At 47.3% G+C, this 12,182-nt stretch overlaps 1 protein-coding gene across 7 annotated transcripts in view; it reads left to right on the top strand.

Moving 5' to 3' along the window:
• The window catches only part of LOC118769144 (ras/Rap GTPase-activating protein SynGAP-like), a 111,582-nt gene that overhangs the window by 56,736 nt on the left and 42,664 nt on the right, over positions 1-12,182 (top strand). For all 7 annotated transcript variants that reach the window (XR_005004472.1, XM_036516165.1, XM_036516163.1 and 4 more), the window contains 2 exons: positions 7,713-7,807; positions 10,273-10,394. Coding sequence is in view for 6 of the 7 variants with exons in the window: in XM_036516165.1 (XP_036372058.1) it covers positions 7,713-7,807; positions 10,273-10,394 (217 nt within the window). In the remaining variant the exon portion in view is untranslated. The remainder of the gene's footprint in view (positions 1-7,712; positions 7,808-10,272; positions 10,395-12,182) is intronic.

The following is a 12,182-nucleotide window of genomic DNA, read 5'->3' as shown; positions in this document are numbered from 1 at the left end:
GATTGATACTGACGGCTCAGGTCAAAACTCTAACCACAACAGGCTTGGGATGCATTTGCACGTAGATCGTTACTCACATTTTTACATTCCTATACAGCTGGATATTTGCATAAGGGGACAGCCTTCAAACCTGCAACCTTCTGGTTCCCAAACTGCTAAACCACACTGCCATCCGGGCATATGCATATCTCTGCAAAACTCAGGCTCCTGAGCAAACATTTGACTTTATGACTTAATGCATAAGCCGTTCAAACAATATACACAAGAGCCTGGGGTTGGGACACCCACAGTGGCGTCTGTGTGCCAGTCTAGCTGAAGTATTAATTATTCACTGCCATATTAGAAATTCACCACCTCGTCTGACATGAACACATGCCTCAGAAAACAATAGCTTTCATTCCACTCCCTTGCATTTTTTCACTCTCAGAAGTGCTGCTGTATCCGCTGCTGCTGGTGTTACTACTACAAGGCTTTCAATAAGTGTTTTTTAATTTTTGTTATAACCACAGTCCGCCGGTGTGCAAAAATAGAAATGCTCAGTATCTCCCTGCTCAGAAGGGCTGACAGAGACACACACACAGAAACACATTCAGAGGGCCTGGAGCTTCTGACTCCCACTCTCCCCTTCTCCCGCTCCCTCTCTGTCTCTCTAAGGGAGTTAGCTGGAAGCTGTTCCCACCCACACACACTTCAGCCTGACATCAGATTTACATTCAGAATAGAGCTGCTCACACACACACAAACACACACATATACTCATATGTACACACATAGAGGAATGCACCCACGCACACAGACAGATGTGCACACACACAGTCAGTTGCACATACACACACACACACACACGCACTAAAATGCGCACTGTTACAGACCTGCAGTTCATACATTCCATTGGACAGGGCATGAATGGGCAATGGCTGGAATACAGATATTTCTCAAAATTGTAATACAGAAGAATGCCAGTATGTGTAAATATGCTCTCTCCCATGAATCTCTCCCCAAGCCATTTGCACACAGTGTGACGGTTAACACGTCTGTTCTAATACGCACACAGTACATTCAACTGTAGGTGTACGTGGACGAATGCAGATATTAACACACGTGAGCAATGGTACAGATGTCAAGAAAGTGCCTTTGAATGTATGTTATGAATGTATGTTACAGTATGTCAGAAAGGTATTTTCAAAATGAGGGCTTCCTTCTCCTCTTTTTTTGTGTCCTCATATGTATGTTCCATTATGTACATACGTTCAGTCAGCGAGTGTGTCCCTGCGCCTTCTTCTCCGTCTTTAAACCGTGTGTGTGTGTGTGTGTGCGTGTGCGCGCGTGTGTGTGTGTCCATATCCTCTCTGACTCAAATGGAAGGCACTTGGAATTGTTACCATGGAAACCAAACAAAGAGTTGGAATTAGAATAGAGGAGCGAGAGAAAGAGAAAGAGAGAAAGGAAACACGATTAAATATGCCGGACATTTTGGATATATGTGATTCAGGTTCTGGCGTTAAAAAATAGCCAGCCATAGTCTGGGTCGGGTTTAGGTTTTCCTCGAACTTTTTAGCGGCACAAGATAAATGGGTCTCGGGAAACCATAGTGACGGGGCAAGCTCTGCAGCTTGGGGCTGTCTGAATGGCGCTTGTGCGTGTTTGGGGGGGAGTCAGGCATTTGTAGATCTCCAGGCAACGCAATCGACCATTATTTTGCGGATATGAAACTACTGCTACCTTCAGTATGTATAGCTTTTGAAAACCTCTGTACATATTGACTGTAACAGAGCTGCAGCTAAAGTTTATTTCAGAAGGCTGGCTGCATCTGACTCACAGCTCAGTCAAAATTCTGAATGTTAATGTGTGCTCGAGTTTATTAACACCTTTTTTGGACAGTGTCCCTTCCTTTCTGCCCAACTTTGAGAGAATCATCCTGGTCATTGCGGCGTTGGTCTGGCAGCAACATTTTTTTATCGCTAACGCGAACAACGGTGATTAATAGACACATCTGCCGCCCATAATGTGTTTGTCATATAAATTTGGAGCGTCCTTTATCAACTCCAAAAGTTCTCTGAAAACACGTTGCAAGTAATACTTGCGTACTGATGGTTCAGACTGCATTGTATTTAAAATCCGAGAAGACGAGCCTAATTTCCACGAGCGATTTTCCTCGATCTTGGACCTCAGCTCGCTTTGAAGAGCTAAGTAATTTATTTAATGACAGCAGCGCCTCTTGACGCAATGTTCTGAGAAAGTTGGGATGAAAAAGTTCGGATGAGAAACGTGTCTGTGTGGGACGCGGGGAGGAAAGCAGCCAGGTCCGGGAGCCTTCGTAGGCCCCCTCACGTGGAAGAAACATGGAAACCGCGGCGTTTCCGTGGGACACACGACCACGGTGGGAGCTTCGGTGAGCTCAGTATTTGAAGGACTTTGACAGGCTGAAACGGTGCCGTGGTTTGTCCATGCATAAACAAACACGAGCTTCCAACGTTTTAATTGCCAGTTTGTGTCAGTCACACCGAGTCTAAACGAACACAGCACCAAAGGAAGAGAGGAAACTATTGTTCTGTACTACAGTGTGAGGCTTTATTTCATTTGTGTGATTGATTTATGTTGCTGGGCAAAAAAAAAAGAAAGTGTCCTAAATTTTGGTACCAACAAGATAATTTATCTTGGGGGACATGAGATGTGGAGACGTCAGAATCATTTTTGGTGAGCCATGGAAGTCTCTCTACCCCATTCATGGCATGCCAAAGTATTCAGAAACCCGATCTTATTGGTGTAACATGTTTTTTTTTTTTGCACTCTGAATTTTTCAGAACAGCTGTTTGGCCTAGATTCTGTATGAACCCAATTTATCTTGTCCTGCAGTTTGAGCAAGAAGTTTAAGTCTATCGTCATGCTCTTTTTAATTAATTGTCAACCGCCAAACTCATGTCATGCCAGTGTAGGAAGCAGGCAAAAACCGTTTCAACTGTTTAACCGTATCACTCAATCAAGGACATGACATATTGCAGTGGGCCCATGAATGTCTTGGCAGAATACCATTTTACAGGTTGGCCTAGCCCCCACATCCCAAGTGCGTGATATAAGGCTGCATAATTTGTCAGGGAAGCATCATAGCTGTATAATGCTTTCGTAATACAACATAACATTCACGAGCAATTATAACAGCTTATAACATCCTTGATTGTATGGAAGCGATAGGAATTGGTGGTTAAGAGAGCTTACAGCCCTTGATTGTGAGAACTATTACATCGGGTATTCTTAAGCATTATGGGGCTTTTATAATGTCCTTATGAAGGTTAACGGCATAATTTTCAAATCAGGTGACCTGCTTTTCTAGATTGAACTCTGGTTCATATCAGTATGTAGTATGGATAGGTCCATTGTGACTTGACTGAAACATTTAAAGTGTTCGCTGGTAAAATAAGACAAAGCAGGCTTGCTGTAACGTGGTTCCATTTCTCCATTTTGTTGTGAAACGCTCTTCCCTCGGCCCTTAATGGGAGAAAGCTTTCATGTCTTCTGCATTCATTTACTCGGAGCGTTTCTGTTCAACTGTCAAGATGCCTGGCTTTTTTCCTCCGAGACCCAGTAACAACTGAAACAGTACAAACAACATCGAACTGAATCAGCCAAACAGTGTGGTAATTTAGTTAATTGTTATTTTTTAATTAAACCAGTATTGCTTCAGTGACAGTGTTTTTTTGCTGCTGATATTTAGTTTTTTTTATCCTAAAATGTAACATACAAATTGATATTAATACCTTACAGTTTGGATAGATCCCGTGTTTCCCTAGCGACCAAGAGAGTATGAAATGCTTTTAATGGGTGATTATGTAACAGCTCAATGGACATGGGGCATGATGGGAGCTGGAGATAAACCTGCATTCGACTCCTGTCATCTTTTGAGAACATATAATGCAAAATATTTTAAATAGTAGCTATTTTTCATTTCATATGCATGTGTAAAAAATGATATTTTTATTAAACACAGGAGGCATATAGGTGTGCGGTGCATTGGTAATGCCGCGTCATATTATTGCTTTATGTGGATGTGTGAATAATTGCAACTTATTATGTTTGCCGTCTCTCTCCTGCATCAGCCACAAAGCAAATATTTCAGAGTCATTTTTTGCGCGGTTAGTGCATAGTCATTTCCTCCCTCGTAATATGTTTCTTTGATTATTATTATTATGATGATGGAAAGCGTCCATTAGGAACGAGCTCGTCAGGCGATGCACGGGCCCTCGGTGTTGCGTGCGGCGCGTTTGTTGTGGTATGCTGCGGTTTTCTTTGCTCAAACACCGGGCAGCGGCGCGGTGTGTAATTACCCTCGCCCAAACGAAGGCTACAAACGAAAACAGACGCGCGGCGGCCCTCTGAGGAGGCGTCGTTTCGGCGCTACGCGTGGGTGCGTGTCCGAGCCAGCACTCGGAGCGCGGCGAGTGCGGGGAACGCGGAGAAACGCTCCGCAGAGCCGCGGTACGGGACTCAGCAGAGAGCGCAGCAGAATCTCGCTCCGGGGCAGTGTGGTGAGGCAGGACCTGAGCTCGGTGCCGCTCAGGGTTCACAATCACTGTTCCTCTGTGTTCTGCTCCAGATAACCCCCCCCCCCCCCCCCCCCCCACAGCTATACAGTCACCTCTTATTAGATCAGACCCCTTATCCCCATACATGGTCAGATATGAGGCCCAAAGCGTGAGCAATCATACACAGCTTATATTACGAAACATCTACGAGTCCTTTCGTATTTATTCATCCTCACTCATTACCTCTTTCTTACAGTGAAATGCTGCTTAATATATTGCACTACATGTAATTTTGTATTATGCAAGTGAAATTATGTTTAAATATGGAAGTAATTGATGTGTGTGTAACAGTATGTCTATATGATGTATTTTCTCACATGGACACACACACACGCACTGATGAATTCAGAAGCTTGTATATTTATGTATTTTTATGTTTTAATTTTTCATTGGGACACACTCCTTCACAGTGCGGTTGGCCTGGTCTTGCGGTTTCCCCCTCCCCCATAACTGACATTACTGGCATTATGGGGACTGAGGTCATGCCTTGTGGTTCGGTCCGCTGGACCTGTGAGCTGAAGGACGACTCAGTGTCCATTCAGTCAGCGATATTTCGCAGCGCGTGACCGACGCGGAGCAGCCAGCAAAAGCATGACCAGCTGCAGGAGCCGGAGCTCCTGGGAGGAGGCGCTTCGAGCCACAGGCCGCTGCACAGTGTTTTTGTAATATCCGTGCTAAAGATCGGCCATCAGAGGCTAAACAGCTACTCTTTGGGTTAGGATTAGTGATTTACAGTAGATCCGGTCTGGACTGACTGACGTTTACTGTGCGTGAGCTGTGTGCTTATGAGAAAATATTATTATATATTATTATTATTACAAATATCATACCTGGGGGAACTCATAATAGGTGGAGCAACTGTATTGTGTTGTATCAAACAATCAATACACTTTGCTCCTGTGATTAGTGCAAATCCATGAGTCACTGAAAGCAGGTGGTATCTCCAGCCATTCCAGAGTCCATAAAACCTTATTTGTAACATCACCGCCATACAGTAAGAGAACCGACCCTGGGCTCTGGCTTCACCCTGCAGCTAAGGAGAGGTGGAAGGCACCACTAGGGGGAGCAGCTGAGTAGCCCAAATAGAGAATTAAGCCCAGTCATGTGACTCAGCAGAGCAGGGAATGGTATTCATACACACAGAGTTAAGAGGAGTTGGTTTCCCACATACGCACCACAAGAATGAAACAAGCAACCGGGTGTCCTGATTCCGTACACCAAGCAATGTTACTCCCCTTTTTCAAATATAGTTTATGTGAAATACTATCCTCTTTGTGTGTGTGTGTGTGTGTGTGTGTATGTGTGTGTGTGTGTGTGTGTGTGTGTGTGAGTGCGTGGTGTGTGCATGTACGCGTGTATGTGTCTGTGTACATGTCTTTGTATGTGTGTATGTGTGTGTGTGTGTGTGTATGTGAGAGAGAGAGAGAGGGAGGGGGGGGGGGGGCTTTTGTTAGGGTCCTTTTTACCAGTGCAGTTGCTCTCACTTTTGTAATTTTCCCAGTTCATGGCGTTGGCTCTATTGACTCTGCGGCAACATAGATATACATGCCAGAACAGCGAAGCCGCTTCTAAATTGCACAGATCCTGTGGCTGGGGAAATAAGAAGGGAACCAGAGGCGGGTGACGGGGGGGGGGGGGGGGGGGGGGGTTTAGATGGAAGGAGAGAGGTGGAACTGGGGAAGGTATGGAGAGCGAGAGAGAGAAGACAGAGCGGAATGAGAGAGAGGCCTAGAAAGAGACAGCAGAGAGGAAAGAAGAGAGAGGGGCCAAAACGAGGAGGGGAGGGGGTGAGTGTACCACTGGAATTATGTAAAAGAGGTGCGTGGGAGAGAAGGACAGAGAGAAAGAGAGAGAGAGAGAGGAAGAGAGAGAGGGAGAGAGACGGAGACAGTGTATTTATAGTGCCTCAAATATAAAAAGGTTACCGCTGCTCAACTGGGAGCTGGAGAAAAGGGAGATGGTGAGGGAGAGAAAGAGGGAGAACGAGACGGAGGGAGAGTGGGAATGACGGAAGCAGAAGAAAAGGGAGAAGAAGCACCTTAGATGTGATTTATGTGATGTTGATATCAAAAGACGCATGAAAGCTCGTCATGTACCGACGCTCTGTCAGTAGACGTCTGTGTGCTGCATCCGTGTGCGCGCGCTCCTCCTGTCCGTCTGTCTGCGTGTCCGTCTGTCCTGTTTTCCCGTCGGTCCCGATGTCACTTCCCGCGAACACACGCTCTTGTGACGCGGGCCGCAGGGCTCATTCACTGACAGACTGGCACGCGCACAGGCTGGGTCACCGAACAAGAGACTGACTCACCGACAAGTTTGATCAACACCCCTGTTTGTTCGCCCGCCTGTCTCCGTTTCAGACACCCGCTGGCCCCCACCGCCCGCACGCAGCGAACACACAGGATGAAACGCTGATACGCAACCCATCTCTGATGATCTCCAAATATAACCCACTTCTGTGAATGCCAGCAAAGTTCCAGCATTAATTCTGTCTCTGTTTCCTTCTCCCTCTTGCTTACTCCCACTCTCCCTCTTCTTTCTGTCCTCCCTCGACTCTTCCTCTCTCTCATCTTTTTCTCTGCATCATTCTCCCCCTCTTTGTGCTCTCTCTCCCTTTTCTCTCTCCTTCTCTGTCTCGCTTGCTGTCCCTTTCCTTCCCTCCCCCTCTCTCCCTGCCCTCTTTTTTCCTCTTCATCTTTCTCTCTGCCCATCTCTCCCTCTTTTTCTCTTTCTCTAATGCAATGTCACCCAATCCCTTTTCCTCTCTCCCCCTTTCATCCTCTGGCTCCCCCCCTGCCCTCCTCCCTCCCCCTCTCTCCCTCCTCCCTCCCCCCCTGCCCTCCTCCCTCCCCCTCTCTCCCCCCTCCCTCCTTGTCTCTCCCTCCCCTCTTTCTTCCTTTTTTTTTCTCTTCCCCATCCCATCTCTCCCTCTCTTTCTCTTTCTGTACCTCACTCTTTCTTTCACCCAATCCTTTTTCCTCTCTCCCCTTCTTTTGTCCTCTCCCTTCCTCCCTCCCTCCTCCCCTTCTCTCTCTCTCTCTCCTACCTCCATCTCTGTCTCTCTCTCCCACTTTCTCCCTTTCTCTCTCTCCCTCCCTCTCTCTCTCTCTCTCTCTCTCTCTCCCTCTCTCTCAGAGCACGCTCGCTCTCGCAGAAAGAGCATAGCCAACGTGAAGCAGCCGAGTATGGAGACCCCTCCCTCTGCCCCTACTCAACCCTTCCGACAGCCTGTGAGTAACCCCCCCTCCCTCTCTCTCTCCCCGGCCCCTCCCGCCCGCTCCTCCGCCACCCCGCCCCTCCCCGGCTCCGCCCCATTCGCCCCCTCCCTCCCCCGCTCCCGCCCCCCTTTCCGCAGGCAGCCCGCGGGAACGCCTCCTCTCCCCTGCTCCCTCCCTCTCTCCCCCTCCCTCTCCCTCACCCTCCCTCCCTCTCTCCATCCCTCCGCCTCTCTCACGCACTCCACTGGCGACTGGAGGGTCGCGGGTTCAAATCCGGCAGCGGCGGGACACAGCGTGGCACCCCTGCCGTTGGTCGAGGTATGTTCAACCCAGCGTGCTCGCTGCTCAGCTCGACGCGCTCCTCTGAGTGGGCAGCAGTGTAGCATAGTGGTAAGGTACAGGGCACATAACTGCAAGGTTGCTGGTTCGATTCCCCTCTAGGGCACTGCTGTTGTACCCTTGGGCAAGGTACTTAACCTACAATTGCCGCAGTAAATATCCAGCTGTATAAATGGATAACATGTAAAATAATGCAAGCTGCTCTGGATGAGAGCATCAGACAATAATGTAATGTAATGAATGGCCGAGGTGGCGTGTCTCCTGTCTGTGTTACAGTCAGAAAGTGATGGACAGACCTTTAAATAAGGCCAGGGTTAGTCACCCTGACCAACAGCGGGCTGGTCCTCCACAGAGCCCCTCGCTCTATCGTCTGGCAGCTGGGTGCAGCATTCTACACACAGTTGTGGGGGGAGAAGGATCTCAAGTACCGATCAGACCCTTCATAGGTTTGATCATGACCCTGTGTGGAACGCTGGGGTTTTAAACACGAATGCACCACCATCACTGTGGTAAGAGGCCAGTCACCTGAATGATTTTTCAGACATAAGTTGCTGGCAACAGTGGGGTTACAGAGCTGGGATGCAGGTGCGTGATGTAATAGACCTTACCCCTCTCCCTCTCTTCTCTGCCTCTGTTTTTGTTTCCCATTCATTCTGTAAAGCCAGGGGCCTCAGAGACAGGAGCAGCATTCTGCTGCGCTGGTGCTTTAGGGCAGCAGTGTGCTCAGATGGGTCTGCTCTGGGAGTTTAGCTCACAGGCAGAAGCGTGTTAACATGCGTCTGTGCTGGAATTTTAGCTCACAGGCAGAAGCGTGTTAACATGCGTCTGTGCTGGAACTTTAGCTCACAGGCAGAAGCGTGTTAACATGCGTCTGTGCTGGAACTTTAGCTCACAGGCAGAAGCGTGTTAACATGCGTCTGTGCTGGAACTTTAGCTCACAGGCAGAAACGTGTTAACATGCGTCTGTGCTGGAACTTTAGCTCACAGGCAGAAACGGGTTAACATGCGTCTGTGCTGGAACTTTAGCTCACAGGCAGAAGCGTGTTAAAATGCAACTGTGCTGGAATTTTAGCTCACAGGCAATAGGCTGGGAAATAATGCTGTGCATTTTGCATTTTGTTGCTTTGGGGCACTTTGTTAAATATGGAGTTAGGCTTGTGACCGACGTTTATGAGTACTACAACATTATTTATAATTTCAAGGGGTTTACTGTGAAGTCTTCGTAGATTCAGCTCCTAACAGCTGTGAAAATGTCGTGTCAGTGACGCTGAAGGGGACTGTGTAATTCATTTTGGGCCGACTTTAAAAAATAGTAGATTAGCAGATATGTCAGAGCCACACTCGTTCTCCTCTTAATGACGGTAAAGATGAGCGCACAGAAAGTGTGCTCGTTGCGATCGGCGACAATCCCTCCTAAGTTGCTTTGTGCGGTGGCACTCACACAGCTGAATACTGTTATAGGCAGCATCTTTCCTTTGCCTCCTTTTGTCAGGCCCGACATTTTGTAAATATTTACCCTGGTTTTGATTAAGAATTGCCATCTACACATGCAGTAAAACCCAGTCAAGACATTGTCTGTTGGCTCTGACCACATTTGTGGTCCAACACCCCCCTCTGTTGGTCATCTAATGGAAATGTAGTGGTTGGTGCGCACTATTGATGCTTGGGATTGCTGATGGGTTAAATTCAAGTGTCTCTTTCTGCCTCATAAATACTCATGCTTCATAAATGCTCCTGTGTTTCTCTCTGTCCATCATTTCTCTTCTTCCCTCTACAATCACTGTCTAACCCCGTGTCCCGTATGTGACTCACTTCGTCTCTCCTCTCTGGTCCTGAACTGGTTCATCTCACCTTATTGCTGCTGCATATTTACTGTCTGTTCTTGCTTCTCTAAAACTGTCCCGTTTCTCCTCCATGTTTCTCTCCTGTGTTTAAATCACCTGTGACCCTTTCATGCATCCCGTGTCTAACTTAACCCCGCCCCTCTCCTGCTCCTTGTTTAACCTGGTCCCGCCCCCTCCTGCGTTCTCTTTTACCTTGCCCCGCCCCCTCTCTTGCTCCCTGTTCAACTTGGCCCCACCCCTTTCCCTGCTCCTTATCTAACATAGCTCCGCCCCTCTCCTGTGCTCCTCCCCCAGAGCTTTCTCAGTAGACGGTTGAAGGGTTCCATCAAACGGGCAAAGTCTCAGCCAAAACTGGAACGAACCAGCAGCTTCCGCCACATGATTCTGCCACGCTTCCGAAGCGCTGACCAGGACAGGTACCGAACCTCCTTCCCCCTGTCCCACACTGCCTCATCCGGATCCGTCCGGATCGATCTGGAATGTCTTTGCTTATGTGAATGTCTTTAAAAGTTTTCTTTCAAAGCCATCCTGAACTGCTGTGTTTGTTTGTGAGATGCCTTATGTCTGAGACTGAATTCGCCAATGTTTGTGTTATGAATGTGTAGATGTGTGCATGTCCTCACAGAAACCTGCAGCCCTGCTCTGCAGGTGTGTCTGTTCTTTGTGAATTTGATGATGGTACCGAATGGGCTGAATAAAACGGAAAAGACCAGTGGTGTCCCACAGAGACCCAGACTCCTGGGGGATTACATAGGCACTTCTCAACAGCAGGGCCAGGTATCCACTGACCCATTTTAACGATAGGCTTGCTGTACCTGAGGCAAACCAGAGATGCTTTCACAGCTATCTGACCCGGGTCCACAGTTCTGTAGGTTTGCTGACCCAAGAAATGATGGGTCCAGGACCCAGATGAGTCAAGCAGAGAAAAGCGTATTTATACTGTGCAGAATGCTGCAGCATGAAAACCTGCACTCATTCCTCGCTAGATAGCAGGGGCTTGTTCACACGTCACGTTTACTTCACTCCAGACTGTCAGCATTTTGATAAAGAGGAGCAGTTTGCCTCCCTGAATGCTCTGAAGGCTGAAGCTGCATGTAATCAGTATATAATCAGCTCTGTTTGTTGTGATCTTTTATCCTTTTCTGTTCTCCAAAATTAGGAATAACAAAAAATGCAGGCGTCAGAATTTCGTGCTCTGCCTTTGCAAACCGAAAAACAAAATGTCAGCTCTAATGGTGTTCAGTGGTCACTGCTGCCTGGGCTGCAGTCCGGTCCAGTGAGGTAATTAGGGCCTGAGCTGACACAAAGGCCAGGAACAGGGGGTCACCAATGCACACCGCTGGCATTGTGAGAATAGAATGGCTGAATTTGAAAAATGGAATGTAAGACATGGAATGGAATGCAATGGAATGGAATGGATGCGTTGCCATGGTTTTCTGGCCTCAGGGCTTTGTGCTCTCCCTTACATGGGAATAGAAATACATTTTCATCAACCGTTTGAGAGTAAGTGCCATGCCACACTTGTGTCCATAAATAATACTGTCTAGTGTCACAGAAATTTAATTTGCCTTCTAAAAAAGTGGCAGCTTCCCTTAAATTTATCATTTCGGTGTTTTTGTCCGCCTTGGCCGGGCTGCCTGCAATTATCCACTGGAATCCATTGATTCAAATTTAATTGGAATGTGTGAAAAATGTGTGCTTTCTTTATTAAGCGTTTCACTGGGAAATAAAAGCACCTTTTCGCTATGGAAACAGGGGAAGAGAGGGCCGCAGAGCAGTGTGATTAAATGCTATACAAATGGCAACAGGATGCTGTTAACCAAAGAATAAGCAGCTGCTTAATTGATTAATGCTTCTACCAGACGTGGTGTGGATCGTTAAAGGCACTGTTTTGGCACAGGATTTTTTTGTTTTTTTAAAGGTTGTGGGCAGGAAGTCGGCAATCACCAATAAGTCAAAGGAGTATTCACACTCAGTGGGATTCCTATGACATGAATGCCCGACTTTTTTTCACTTCTACCCCCTGACAAAACTGTTGGTATTTGTAGTCATAGCTTTGCCTTGTTCCCAAACAGCATGTTGTTTAATGAAAACCTTTGAATTGGAAAGCTCTGGTCTTGCGTTGAGTCCAAACTGATAACCGTCACTGATAAAAACCTCAGAGCCACTATGGGCAAGATTCCCTTCAGGCGTAGGAAATAGAC

The sequence above is a fragment of the Megalops cyprinoides genome, chromosome 21, assembly GCF_013368585.1.
Source record: "Megalops cyprinoides isolate fMegCyp1 chromosome 21, fMegCyp1.pri, whole genome shotgun sequence".
NCBI lineage: Eukaryota > Metazoa > Chordata > Actinopteri > Elopiformes > Megalopidae > Megalops > Megalops cyprinoides.
Note: the sequence above shows the minus strand (reverse complement) of the source record. Positions and strands in the feature narration are given on the sequence as shown.